Genomic DNA, 15,369 nt, shown 5'->3' on the forward strand with positions numbered 1-15,369 from the left:
GGAGACCCCTCTTCCCTTCACAAAACTACAATTATCTGAATTTGCTGAGGAGAGAGATTGGCTGTTCTGAGAACTGCAGCTTTGGCAGGGAAAGACGGGTCTCCTAATGACTTTTAGCACCCTTAATGAACTACAGCTTCCACATTTTTTTAAAAAAAGTGATATGATAGTGCTTTAAATGTGTAGTGTAGATTGGGCCTAAAATACCAGGAGAGGTGAGGGAAAACTTTTGCAATTCAAATAGTGGGTAGATGGCTTTACAGCATCAAAGTTCAATAGCAAATATGATGGTTGCTGCAAATTAGCAGATCTGCAAGGTTTGTTATGCATTATTTAAACCTTGTTGACCTGGGAAAGCTTTTTTTATATGAGAGCAGCCCAGAGGTTATGCAGAAGCCCCCACTTTGTCTCATGAATATTCAAGTTAAATTAACATGACATTGAAATGAATGATCAATAACATAGCCATGCAGACATTTGGTTCCCTTAGATTTGGTTACTGTAGACTTTCTGATGAGCCAGCAGACTTCTTCCTGCACAGAACCTATTATTTCAAAGATTTAGTAGAAGGCAGCAGCAGCCCCATGATTAAATTCACCAGAAGTAACACCTGACCTGCTGCAGATGCAAAATTTTTCAGTCAGCAAAGCCACTAAACCTCATCCCATGAAACATCTGATTGCTGGACAGTAGGATCAATAGAGGTTTACTACAAAGTATTAACCATGCTATGCTGCCTATCTCCAAGATATGCATTTTCTTCATGCATTTTCTCAAAAGGTTACTTCCTCTTCCGGTTTACTTGGGAAATGGCAGTGCCTCAATAGCTTGGGTTCAAAGCTGGCTTCAGATTTAAAGAGCCAATGGCAGAATGACTTATGGTGGACCCCTTCATATGCTGAAGGGCCTGCCCCCCCTTCACAGACAAGCCTGACAGCAAGGGTGCCCCCTGTCAATGACCTGATGCCAGTGGCGTAGCGTGGGTTGTCAGCACCCGGGGCAAGGCAAGTAATTTGCACCCCCTAACCCGTGGATTTGCGCCCCCTAACCCTAACCCCCAGATGTTGCGCCCGGTGCGGCCGGCCCCCCCTGCACCCCCCACGCTACGCCACTGCCTGATGCTACAATGGCACCAGGTGACCCATTATTGCCACTCCAAGTAATGTAACTGTGAGGGGAACAGGGGTTTCCTATCAACTCTCAGCACCCTTCACAAACTACACTTCCCAGGATTCTTTGGGAGACGCCGTGGCTGTTGAAAGCAGGATTGTGCTTCTTGGTTGTGAGTCCTAGAAGATCTGCTCCCTGCCTTGCAGACCTTTTCACACCTGGCCTGGCGCCTGACTGACTCCAGCTACAAAAGCTGAAGCTGCTGAATAGACGGGCTGGGGCATGGTGTGGTTTTTCTGTTGCTGTTTTTGATATACAGTCATACCTTGGGTTACAGATGCTTCAGGTTGCGTTTTTTTGGGTTACAGGCCGCCAAAACCTGGAAGTACCGGAACGGGTTACTTCCGGGTTTGGGCGGTCGTGCATATGCAGAAGCGCTAAATCATGCTTTGTGCATAAGCACCGACTCGCAACCCGCACGTGCGCAGACGGGGGTTGTGAACGTGCATCCCGCACGGATCATGTTCGCAACCTGAGCGTCCACTTTATATACATGTTTGTATCTTTCTTTTAGTTCCTTTATGTAGAAATTGTTTTAATTTGGTAGTGTGCTTTTTGATGTCTTAGTTATCCTTGCTGCTTTTGTTATGCTTGTAACTGTGTAACTTTTTTCATGTTGTAAGCTGCCTTGAGCATGGTTTGAACTATGGAAAGGAGGCATACAAATAATCTTATGGAATGCATGGTGCAGTTAAGGGCCTAAGACTGAGGAAACAAGGTTTATATCCCCACGCAGCCACGCAGCTCAGTAGCTAACCTTGAGCTAGCTACAATCTCTCTGCCTAACTTACCTCACAGGGTTGTTCTGAAGATAAAATGACACGGGGGCAGGGGGAGGACCGTGCAGGCATTCTGGGACAAAAGGTGAGACAGACATGAAATGAGTGTATGGGAATAACAACCTCATACGGCCAGGGCTTGGCTGAGGTTCACAGATGCATCGTTTAACACTCTATCCAGAAACAAATCTGGCAAGCCTCTTCCCTAGTCACACTGAATCATGTTTTAAAGATGCCTTTATTTATGAGAGCTTGTTATGATTAGTTTTAATCTAGATGTGCTGGCATGAATTTAAACTGAGATGTTTTATATTATTTCATGATATGACAGTGTTATTTTATTATTATTATTATTGATTAGTCAATGTTTTAACATCTCAGTTTCTGTAAGCCACTTCTGTCATGAGTAATCCTAAAAGACAAGGTATAAATATAAATGAGTACCATACAAAAGATAAAATGTGTTAGGTTGAGGGTCATGTGGTGCAGTGATTAGGGCAGGAATAGGCAAACTCCCACCCTCCAGATGTTTGGGACTACAATTCCCATTGTCCCCTAGCTAACAGGACCAGTGGTCAGGGATGATGGGAATTGTAGTCCCAAACATCTGGAGGGCCAGACTTTGCCTATGCCTGGGTTAGGGTATCAGACTAGGACCTGGGAGACCAGGTTGCAAATTTCCACTCAGCCATGAAGCTCACTGGGGACCTTGGGGCAGTCTCTGCCTCTCAGCCTAACCTACCTCACAGAGTTGTTGCAAGTATAAAATGGGAAGGAGGAGAACTCTGCACGCCACCTTGAGCTTCTTGAAGGAAAGGTGGAATATAAATACAACACAATAAATAAAAATAAATTTGACTGTGCACAAAGATCTTACATCTTTTCTTGACAGGATGAAATACATGCTGCAGTGCAAAACCTATCAGAGAAGTGTGCAATGCATCAAATCGATATGCACCAAGAATGCATCAGACCTTTTAGTCTAATTGCAGAACTTGATAGTTCTTATACTGCAACATCTGTTCCTATGCCATTTACAGTTTTCCTGTTGTAAATATTTATAGTTTCCTTTTTAACTTGACATGTATATTGTAAGCTGCCAGTCCTGTTTATTTATGCTATTGTCATGTTGAAGTAGCAGAGAGGCTCCAATCTGATGTACGTGCCCCTATGAGTCAGCCCTACTGGACCTGGTAAACATACAAAGGATTGCACTGAAAGTCAGTTATCATTTATTCAGCAAACACTCTTATGGCAGCCATTGATTTCTAGCACACATTCAGTACATGTCCCTCTGCCTTACGGGTATGCATTTTCTCTTCATACTTTCTGGAATTCTGCAGCTATGTACAACTTGTGTGTGTGTGTGTGTGAGAGAGAGAGAGAGAGAGAGAGAGAGAGAGTCTATATATCTTCCTATATACATTTGTGTAAGGCTGTCATCAGGCTTGTAGTTTGTGTGGCCTCTCACAGGCAGCACTATGAATTATAGTATGGTAATAGGCTTCTGAGAGCTGCTGTCACCTGCTGCTGGGTGACACCAACACTGGAGCCAAATAGTTCCCCACCCCTGGTCTAAGGGGTTAGTGTAGGTGGTTTGGTAGGATTCCTGAGGAATGCAAACAGAAATCTAGCCCCTAGTAGGTTTATATGTGTGTCTTTGCATGTGTGTGTGAGAGAGAATATGAATGAATATGAGAGAGATCTGATCCAGCAGAAGTTCAGCAACATCTGGAGGGCCAAAATTTCCCCACATCTGATCTAGTCAAAACCAACCCCATTCTAAGTATAAAGAAATCAACAGACCAGGCTCATCATTGTTTATCATTCTAGTTCTCTCTTCCTCTGTCCCCACAACAGCCTTTGCCTGACCAGTTCACACAGGTGGGAGGAACAATTCTTTTGCATGAGTGATACAGATCCACATTACCCCAAATACACATAAAAGTGTACACGGCATATCCTGCGCAGCATAAAAAGAGCTAGCCATACTGCTATGAAAACGGCATGCCAGATAGGGATGAAATCCAAGAGAAGAAGACCATTAACTGCATTTTGACATTTCATTTATGTCAAGGTTTTTAAACTGCTGGTACACACTCACAGCTGACATCCTCAATGTGCATTAATTTATAGTTATTCTTTGGATATAAACTTGCAATTGACTGTTTCCAAAATGTAAAGAGTGACAGGGGAGAGTGGCTCTTCCCAAGTTCTGGAACTCCTTGCCAAACGACTTTAAATTGATTTGCAAATGTGCTGCAATTTATTTTAGTTGGTTACTTTTATTAATGCTTTTTCCAGCTTAAAAAAACCCAAGGGTTATTTGATTATATTTTATTTTATTGTATTTGCGCTATTGTTTGTAAGTTATCTTGAGCACCATTTAGTGGAAATGTGAGATACAAATTTAACAACTAAATATGACTGGTCATGCCAGAAGTTTTATTAAGTCAGCTTAAGGATTCAAATGAACTAGTTTAAGCATATTTAATCACAACACTTGTTAAAGGTTCTGGACACAGTTAGAACCAATGTGTCAAAACAGTCCAACATGATTAGTGAATCAATATTGCAAGCCAGTGCATGCCTACTCAGAAGTAACCCCCACTGAGTTCAACAGGATTTACTTCCAGGTAAGCATGTACAGGACTGCAGGCTAAAGAAACTCAAATTATTTACACCACACACTGAAACATGTATAAGCAGAAAAGAAATACAAGTCTGTTCCATTCTGACAAATCTACCATTCATAAATTCCTCCTCCAGGTGATTTATACGTTGCAGCTGAACAAAAAGGAATTGCTTGTGCTCCAGACTGGAGCCAGGATGCTACAATTGTTGCAGGAGAAACACATTAAAGTGGTAAAAGGAATCTTGCCAAAAGGATATGAAGAACTGTAATCTCCTTCCAGCACAGGCAGTGGAGCTGGGAAGAGAAGGGTATCCAATTCACTTGAATAATATAAGAGGAAATAACAGGCATATCTGAGGAATGCTTGATTTGCTGTTTTTTGAGTCTCCAATCAGTACTTCTTCCATTTAAGTTGGATGTAACCAATGGAATCGCTTCTAGATGATTTGGACTATGACACCCATCACCCCTAGCTATTCACCATGCTGGCTAGGACTGATGGGAGTTAAAGTACAACAATACCTGGAGGGTGGCACATTGTCTATCCTAGGTTTAAGTACTCCTATTATTTACATATTTTGAGGGGTGTGCATCAAATTTACATGTCAACATCTCAAACAAGTGGCATGCAACTAGAAGGAATGGTATTTTATTTGAATTCAGTACCTGACAGCAACTTGGAATTTATGTAAGCACATTTTTGATAGTTTAAAATTGTTTCAAATTCATTATCTCAGCGATCCTTGCAACAGTCCTATAACTCCAGCCAGTATTATGATGCCCATAGTACTAACAGATACAAATCTGAACCAGGGACTTCTCAGCTCACACCTCCTGGATAATGGTGGGGGCATTAACCCATTCACTATACCACCAAATCATTGGCGCAGTTGCAGTTCCACACATTCCTTCAGATGACCATATCTGCAAACTACAGTGTTTCCTAAGCGGGTGACAGAGCTCAGAAGTATCAAGAAGCCACACAGTCCAAAATGCCACCTGGTTATCACAGTGGGGGAAATGCTTTGCATCATTTTACGTTCCTGGACTACAAGAAACAAAAGCCTTTAATGCCTCAACCCACATGTCCCAAGGGCAGCTGGTGAAAACAACAACAAAAACAGCCAGCTGGCAACCCACAGCCCAATTAACATATTTGTGAAATGCCATGGGTGCTGATATCCCGTTGTTTAATCCTACGCAGCTCTGGCAAGCATCTATGAGAAGAACCACATGGGCACCACTGAATGGCTTGGTTCATTCCTACACTATTATGCTTCTGGTGTGGGGAGGAACTATGCCACTCACCTGCCTTGTGTGGTCCTTCTTCTAGACACTGCCAAACTAACCTGAAACGGGACCTTTACAATCTTCAGCTGAGGTCCCTTTGTGTGTTGCAAGTTCATGTTCAGGACACATATAGTTAGAAGCCAGTTAACCTGCTGAATTGCCCTGCCACATGCTGTATATATCCATTCAATCATTTCCTGGTACAGCTTTGGTGCTGTTAACACAGTGGTTTGACTTCATCCCTGGAGGTGCACTCCAATGTCTCCCAAGACAGATTGATGTCAATAATAATAATAATAATAATAATACGCTCAACCAAACCAAGGGTCAAGTCAAACTCTCTTCTCCAGGAGCAGCCAACCCAAGATGTGCAACAGAGCTTCAGGCTGTGGTAAGTCAGATAGCATCAAAGGCATGTGTCATCTCACCCACCCACCTCACTGTGCACTAAGCCAGAACACAGTTCCCAGAGACTTCCTTGTGTGCCATCCGAACCCCCCATGCCCACTATGCCCATGGGCTTCATGCAGGTTTCATCAGTTTGATGTGAAATGTGGAGCGGTGAGTCAACGGAGAAGTCTCCCTCAGGAGGTCGTGGACTCTCCTTCCTTGGAGGTTTTTAAGCAGAGGTTGGATGGCTATCTGTCATGGGTGCTTTAGCTGAGATTCCTGCATTGCAACTCTACAATTCCATGATTCTATGTGTTAATCCCCCCCAAGAAAGATTCAGGGCAGACAAAACAAAGCACCTCTTCACACAGTGCACAGTTAAACTGTGGAATTCGTTGTCATCCACTAACATGGATTGGTTTAAAGGAGGATTAAGCTAATTCATGGCGGGTCAATTGCTACTAGCCACAATGGCTATATTCTGCCTCTACCAACAGAGGCAATGTGTCTATGAATATCAGTTGCAGGGCATCCCAAGTAGAAGACTTAGTAGAAGACTGTTGCACTCGGATTCTGCTTCTGGGTTTTCCACAGATATCTGGACAGCCACTGTGAAAACAGGAAGGTGGCCTAGATGGGCCTTTGGCCTTATTCTGAAGAACATAATCCTTCTTGGAAAGGGGGTTTAATCCTAAATAAATGGGGTTAGGATTGCAGCCTTTGAAAGGAGTAACTCCAACCAAATTCAGCTTGGTTTAGTTCTGAGTAGACATGCACAGGATTTCACCTTTTGCGTAACAATCCATGAACATTAATAGAAGCAAATAATCAACTAGCCGAAATAAGAATAATAGAATTGTAGATTCTATTCAGTGGTGCCGATGTGGATGATCTATTCTAGCGCAACCCCCTGCAATGCAGGAATATGCAGCTGTTCCATATGGGGGAATGGGGATCAAACCTGCAACCTTGGTGTTTTGAGCACCACACTCTAACCAGCTGAGCTATCAGGAAGGAGATCTATGAGAACAGAGGAAGCCCAGCAGATTTCCACAGGAAGGGTACTGTTATTATTTCTATTTACATCCTGCCCTTCCTTCCTAAAGGAGTCCAAGGCAGCCAACACAACAATAACAATAAAATTAAAACATTCTAAAACCAGTTGCATACCATCACATTCTCTTAATACAGTGATTTCGGGATTGCCAGGAGCCACATCTTTCTCCCATCAAACTAGGCCATTTTGGCCCTACCAACGAAAAGGCCTTGTCTCTTTACATCTGGTCTCATGTAAAGAGAAGATGGAAAGCACAGTGTCAGGTGCTATCTTGAATCTCAATAAGGTGTGTACGCAAGGCGGCTGTTCTTGAGGCAATTAAAGGCTGCCTCAAAAGTTACTGAATCCCTTCCTCTGCAATCTCAGAGGCCGAGCATCTTCCAGAAGTGCTGTACAAGTGAGTTTACATGTGCATATTTATCCATCAGGAAAGAAATTGCATGTCTCAATGACTATCACAGAAGATCTACCTCAGATGGCACTTTCCTTCCGCCCCCCACTGAAGCTTTTCAACAGGGGAGTCTCACACCTTCTCACTGAGTGATAACAAGCGATGCCTTAATTTTGCATGTGCAAATGAACCTTTGAATATTCTAGTTTTGGGGCTAGGAACTGACCCCAATTTTTCATGATAAAAAGTGCAGCATGACCACAGAGAGGGGGTGGCGACCCACAACCCTAGGGCTGACTGTTGCCCTTGGCCAAATTTTATGTCGCCTTTGGCTTACTTTCAAAAATAATCACTTCAGACCTAAGGCAAGGATGATTTCTCCTACCCTGGCAATCTCCTGGAGGGGAGAGGCAAATTGAGGTGGCAGAAAGAGAGGGGGGAAAGGAGTAGCTCCACTCACTGCTGGTTTGGGAATGTAGCTCTCAAAATATTGCCCACTCCTGACTTCTACAAGTCTAGGCCCAGGGGTCCTCATACCAAGTGGGCCACAAGAGTACTTCAACACAGAACCTTGGGGGGGGCATGAGGCCAAAATCTGACATCCCCCCAGCCCTCATGAGGAGCTGGGCTTTGCAAAGGAGGCATAAGGCTCTGGCTGGGTCCTAGAGCTCTTCCACCATCTTCCCAAAGCTGGAAAAGTGCTAAATAGGCTTCGGCAAGGAGAGGAATCTAGGACCCTGTCAGAGCCCTCACTCCTCCTTCCCAAAGCCCAGTGCCTTGCTTACCTCGCTTGGGAAGGCTGTGTCATGGGTGTAACCAGGATTTTTTTTGGGGGGGGGGCAGCCAAAGTTGTTGAGCTTCTTTTAGGAGATCGCCCTAAGTTATTGAATTTTCTTGGGGAAATCACGGGTAAAAATACCCCCATTGCAGGGAGCATGCTTTCATAGGGGGGTAGGCATCTGCTGGGGGGGGGCAGAACCTCAGTTAATTGAGTACTTTCAATGCTTTCCAATAATTTTGGGATGGGCTACACTCATGGGCAGCATAAGGGCTGTGGGGGGTGTCAATTGTAGCTGAGGGCCACCAGAAAGGCCACATGTGTTGGTCCACCCTGGTCTAGTCTGCCTCTGGAGGTACTTAATTATTTCCACAATATCTCCAGTTTGGGGGCCAGAGTTCAAATAAGAATTCACCGACATGAAATCTATACTTGCCTGCACCCTAACACTTTCTGAACTTCTGAATTAGCCAGCACCAAGCACAGTTAAACTTGGAAGTTAGGTCAGGAGAAGACAATATAATTGGGGTGTTAAACCTTGCTGGTATTTCATGGAGCTTCTCTTTCAAATATTTATCCTGACTTGTCCCCCCCCCCCCACCAACTTGTTTAGCACCTCCCTTTTAACACTGGCTCCCTTACAACACAAGCCTCAAACTGAGATGTTTTGGTGAATGTGTTCACATGCAGGGATTCCATAAAAATGACAACAAACTGATGCTTCTAGACAGATAATGTGGGGCCTTTTTGCTGATGGAACCCTGAATCAGGATATCAATCCAATTCTGACTCAGGATACTCAAATTCGAAGTCAGGATAGCTGCCAGTATGAATTTATACATTCCTCCCTTCCAATTCATTATCAAGCACCTGCCTATCTTAAAGACTGGCTGAAGGGGGGGGGGGGAATCAAACACCAAATCAACCACTCCAGATCAGGCCACATGGCATCTGTCCAAAAGACTTCCCAAGCCTCCAAATCTGAATAATATTTTTGGTTGGTTGGAAGTAGTCTGTTTGCAGAACAACATAGGAAAATCTTGTCCCAGCAGCAAACAAAGCAAGACATTTGAGTCCTGCAGTTCTCTCTGCAGGCAAAACAGTCTCCCTCAAAGCGCATGCAATCTCCAAAACTACAAGATACTTAAAATGCAGTGTCATCAGCACTGCTGAATCGAAACCTCGCAGTATTTATCATTACAGTGGCAAATGCAAATATATACAGCTGCATGATTTGACTTTATACTCGATCTGCTTTTTAAAAAACGGTTTTAAAATACAACATAGGAGCTCAAAAGGACATGTTTTCTCCTCTGGAATCTAGTAGATATTATTTTCTCCCTCCCCCCCTTTCTAATTAAAAGAAATACACAGGGTATCCAGAAAAAGGACAAGCAAGTAGCAGCTATTAAGAGCAGGGGGGGGATCTTTCCCAGCAGTTCCATTATATTAAGGGGAAAGGAAGGCAACCCCCTATTTATTGCCCCCCCTCGTACTGAAAGCAGACAATTACGTTGCAACCCCCCTGTCCCCTCCCAATAACCCTGAAGTTACTTATGCCCATGCCCTAAAGTCAAAGTGCATTGCACCCAATTTCCAGAAGGCTATGGATTCTCAAGTCACACCCCAAGGCATATTGTGATGTTAGCATATTCATTAGCTAGACTCAGCAAAGCATCCTTAATAGGCCAAGGTGCACTTAAAGAGGGGGAAAACAACAACCAGCCAATAGCACAAATAACTGCAACTTACTGCTATTTGAAAGGCAGCATAGGAAACGAAACAACAGCAATGCATCTAAATAGTACAAACCCTTCTCACTGGGGCAAATCCACACTGGGACATGTACCAGCTTGGCAAGGGTTCCTCCTTATGTTCCACCCCCCTTTTTTTCCTTCGTTCCTCTCCTTCTCTCTGGGTGCCACCCACACTGTCTGGCAGTCTCCAATGCAGCCAGGTGTCCTTCTGATAAGAAACAGGAAGTAGCGCCAAGCCCCCCCCCCCTTTGCCACACAGAGGGTCACCTGCCTAACTCCTTCCTATTCCTTAAATCCTCTCTCGGCCAGGTCAGCTCAGAGACTCAAGCAACTCCTTCCCTTGCTGGAACAAAGAGGCAAGAGGCAATTCCAAGCCCTTCTTCCAAAATAAAATAGCTGAGTAAGAAAGCTGGTCTCTCTCTCTCATGCGCAACACACACATCATGCAGCTTCTCTACAAGCACCAGTGGTGACATATTTGGGAGGAGGGGGCCAGGACATGCACCCCAAAGCCAGGAGAGCCACAGCTGTCCCTTTTGCAGCCACTGTGTGCAAATTGCCTTCTATGGGAAAGCCAAATCCATCCCTCTCCCAGCGAGGGAAGTGACTCACCGCCTGCTCGACCTAACTAATAATTCCCATTGAAATTAACACTTCCCTTGCCATTCTCCTCCGCAAAGACAGCGCCGGGAAGATATAAGGAGACGGGGGAGGGGGGGGGGGAGGGCGCCAACTTACGGAAGTGTAGTTGCTCTTCTGGCTCCGGATCTCCTGCTCCTGGAACTGCAGCCCCGCCAGGTGCTTCTCCAGGGCTTCCCAGTCCATGGTGGGCAGCGGGGGCTCCTGCTCTTGCCAAGCCGTGCCCCCTCCTCCTCCTCCTCCCCCCAAGGAGTTCTCCAAGGGGTGGAAGGCTACCAGCGAGCCCCCGTTGCTCAGCCTGCCCATGCCGCCCCCGGGCTGCCCTTTCTGGAGGCGGGGGGCTTTGCCGTAGCCGCCGCCGCCGCCGCCCCCTTTGTGCCCAGTCCTGCGGCTAGAGGGCACCACGTTGGCATTGTGCCGGAGGTCCAGCGGGTGGTGCGGCTGGCGGTGCTGAGGAGCCGGGTGGCCGTGGGGAGCCGGGGGTGGCATAGCAGGGGTGGCGGTGGCGGTGATGGTGGGGAGGGCGAGGCGGGCGCTCCTCGCCTCCTCCAGCTCTTGCGCTAAACTCCTCCTGGCAGGGGCGGTTCGGGCACAGCGGCGGGCATCGTCCCTGTCCTCCGCCCACGCATCAGTCACCTTCCTCTGGTACACCTGGAAGTCCTCCTCCCCCTCTTCTTCCTCCTCCTCCTCTTCCTCGTCTTCCTCCTCCTCCGAGTCCTCCAAAGCAGCCAAGTCCAGGCTGGTGGGCGAGGGGGAAGATTTGCATTCCGAGCAAGGGGTCACTTTGCTGGAACTCGATTCCGAGCTGGAGCGGCTGCTGCAAGGGTCGCTGCCTAGATCCATGCCATCCTAGAGGACAGAGAAAGAGAGAGCGTTAGGAACAGACCTATAGCCTAGCTCTCCTTTCCTGCCTTGGCTGCTGCTCCTGTTGGAAGAACATCCCCGCCAGGCACTGAAAGAACCAGACAGACGGTTTCCCTCTCTCCAGATGCTGCCAGACTCTTAAAGGGAAAAGCGGGCGAAGGAAGGGAATCTTGGGGAAGGGGGGGGGGGGAGAGAAGCCAAGGGGCGGGGAGGGGAGATCTCCGGCACTTCCCCGAAGTTCCCCACCCCACCTAGGCAGGGCATCCGCTTTGCGAGGAGAGGGCAGGGAGAGGTCTCCCAAGCAGGGGCGGTCCCTCTTGAGCCCCACCTAACGAGGAGGAAGGGGGCGCGCAGCAGCACCGGCAGCGCTCCGCCTGGAGAGCTCAGGCGCCGCCGCCGCCGCCAACAGTTTCCTCTCCAGCACCGGCCGGGAGTCCCTCCTTGCCCTGCGACGGCGCCGGAAAGTTCCCGGCTCCCTCGCGCGCCCACTTGCGAATACAGAGCGCGAGCTACGCCGGTAGCGCGAGGGAAGGAGGGAGTCTGGGAACCCCACGCAGCCGGCGTAAAACTGGAAAAAAAGTGAATGAGACAATGCCGGCCCCACACCGCCCCCTACGGTACAGCCCGAGAGATCCTGGTGGCCGAAAAGGAGCCAAAAGCGTGGCCCCCGGCAGGAGCTGAGCCACCTCTTTCCTCGAATTCTTTTCAGGGGGTGCCGCGCAGTTATGTCTCCTCCTTCGCACATGTAAAAGCAGCAGGGGTTTATTGGAGGGGAGGGGGAGTTTGGCACTTCGCAGGGGAAGCCTGAGTTTGAATTTGAAAAGTGGTGCATCAGAGCCTCTGCTACTGCCAGATGCGATTGGCACGTGGCACGTGGCAGCCTCCACGGCATCTTCATGGATTGGGGTTTGAGTGGGGTGGCCGTGGGGGGGGGGGCGGGACACACCTGACCCATTGGGCTGCAACATGTAAAAGAGGCTGAGAAGCCGGACCCTGTTCCATTTCCCACTCTTGAGCGAATGGTGGATTGAGATTAACTGGGTGCTTGTTTCCACATGATGATGATGATCATGATAATAATAATAATAATAATTTATTTGTACCCCGCCCACTCTGGGCGGCTTCCATTAAAAATACATTAAAATGTCACACATTAAAAACTTCCCTGAACAGGGCTGCCTTCAGATGTCTCCTAAATGTCAGGTACAGTGGTACTTAATTCGTTCCGGAGGTCTGTTCTTAACCTGAAACTGTTCTTAACCTGAAGCACCACTTCAGCTAATGGGGCCTCCTGCTGCTGCTGCGCCGCCGGAGCACGATTACTGTTCTCATCCTGAAGCAAAGTTCTTAACCTGAGGTGCTATTTCTGGGTTAGCGGAGTCTGTAACCTGAAGTGTATGTAAACTGAAGTGTATGCAACCCGAGGTACCACTGTAGTTGTTTATCTCTTTGACATCTGATGGGAGGGCGTTCCACAGGGTGGGTGCCACTACTGAGAAAGCCCTCTGCCTGGTTCCCTGTAGCTTTGCTTCTCGCAATGAGGGGACCGCCAGAAAGCCCTCGGCGCTGGACCTCAGCCTCCGGGCAGAACGGACATGAGGGGTAAAAGTGTCCCCTCCTAGCAAGACCTTTAAGCTTCCTCTGAGAGCTGCAACCTCAGCACAATGGCTGTTCATCTGAGTTTTAAAATAATTTACAGTGCAATCTAAGGCGTATTTACTCAGAAGTGATGGAGCAATCCTATAGCAAGATCTACTGGAATGAGCCACTTTAGGATGTAGTGGATCTCCAGCTAAGTTTGCTTAAACCTTCAGCTTGAACATCTATTCAAAAGCAGTTCCATTGAATTCAATGGGGCTTTCTCTTGAACAAATGGACCGCAGTCTTCTACATAGAAGTAAGCCTCCAGTTCAGTAGGGCTTCCTCCCATTACATTATATTTTATTTTTTTCATGTTGATTTGTTTTTTTATTAGAGTTTTTCATAATACAATAAAGTCCAGGGTTTGTACATTTTAGTAAAAATGCCAAATTATTTTTGTGCTTCCTTGGTCAAGATTTTTAGCAAGCCACAGAAAGCCCTCTACGCTTCACAGGTGTTAGCTCGTCAATGCAAAGATAAATGGAAAAAAGTAGCCTGCAAAGGTTGTTTTAAAATATACAAATCAATTTTTAACACACCTATCCAGAACTCTAGGCATCCTGCCAGGTTTTTTATTTTATTTTTAAAGTAAATCCATAGCATAAGAAAAATGCCACCATATAACCTGGCACTCATAATAATAAAGCACTTCGAACAAGTCAATACAGGGGAAGCATTTCAACTTCTTCCAAAATAACGATAACAGTGGATAAATAAATAAATAAAATCCCAGGAAGGGGGAAAAATGTCACATTCATATATTCTCACAACGAAGCCAAAGTTCTTCCCCTCTCCACAATCCCTCTTTCCTTGCAAACAGCCTGAGGAAATGGATGAGCTTTGCAACATGCCCAGAAGGTCAACAGATTCAGACTTCTTATAAATCAAGACAAGTCGCACCAAAGACATCTTTGTTGATTCACAAAACAGCTGTGTAACTCAGAAACAAGTCCCAACAGGTAGACAAACTTGTAACATCCAGGAGTGTACAGATAAAACCTAACACTTTGATCTCCATCAGAAACTAGCTAGTACTCACTAGAGTATTTTCACACACTCAGTAAGAGGAGGTCATGGTAAGCAGCAGAAATGCGATACAGCTTCTATAGACCATGATGGTCAATGCAATGCACAACCTTAGCATCAAAATGTACTTTTAAAAAAATAGTATATTTTTCAGTATACAGTGATACCTTGGTTTAAGAACAGTCCTGTTTATGAACGATTCGGTTTAAGAACTCTGCAAAACCAGAAATAGTGTCTCAGTTTGCAAACTTTACCTCGGTTTAAGAACAGAATCCGAATGGTGGAAGAGCACCGGCGGCAGGAAGCCTCATTAGGGAAAGTGTGCTTCAGTTTAAGAACAGTTTTGGTTTAAGAATGGACTTCCAGAAAGGATTAAGTTCATAAACCGAGGTACCACTGTACTGACATAAAAATGTTTCTCCGAAATAGTAATAATGTTTTGCTTGGAATTTAAAACCTCAGTATGCACAGACTTAGTTGTGGGGAAACCCAGCCAGTTGTTGTTGTTGTTTAGCAGCATTTTGTACTCAGATGGGGACATCTACTAGGGTGCAATTCTATAGATGTTTACTTAGGAGTAATCCCACATTGAATACAGTGGGACTGACTTTTTAGTAAACATACTGGATTGCATTGTTTGCTTCAAAAATAAGTGTACCCAATTTATTTTATGTACATCCTGCCTTTTTCCAATCAGGAAATGTAGGGGGTGTATAGGTAAATTTCCCAGGTGATTCCCCTATCTAGGCATTGGCCAGAACTAGATTTGCCTGGCTTTTGCAAAGTTGCCTTATCCTGTACCTTCAGCCCATGCCCAACTTCAATAGCGGAAAGATACTGATTAGCATCTTCAAAAGCAACAAACCAACTAGTTATATCTTAAATGGTTAGCTAAAATGTATAAAGCAAAATCAAATGCATGCTGGAAATCTAAAGAGAAAGAGGGCACCTT

At 45.9% G+C, this 15,369-nt stretch overlaps 1 protein-coding gene across 7 annotated transcripts in view; it reads right to left on the minus strand.

The window, feature by feature from the left end:
- Window positions 1-15,369, minus strand: part of LOC309369777 (schwannomin-interacting protein 1) — a 368,814-nt gene that overhangs the window by 77,234 nt on the left and 276,211 nt on the right. For 4 of the 7 annotated variants that reach the window (XM_081911066.1, XM_081911068.1, XM_081911069.1 and 1 more), the window contains one exon: window positions 10,986-11,735. In XM_081911066.1, coding sequence (XP_081767192.1) covers window positions 10,986-11,735 — 750 coding nt within the window. Of the gene's footprint in view, window positions 1-10,302; window positions 10,351-10,985; window positions 11,736-12,001; window positions 12,245-15,369 lie in introns of those variants that run through there. The other 3 variants (XM_081911071.1, XM_081911072.1, XM_081911067.1) reach the window with 3 other exon arrangements.

This window comes from Podarcis melisellensis (assembly GCF_964234715.1).
Source record: "Podarcis melisellensis genome assembly, chromosome: 5".
NCBI lineage: Eukaryota > Metazoa > Chordata > Lepidosauria > Squamata > Lacertidae > Podarcis > Podarcis melisellensis.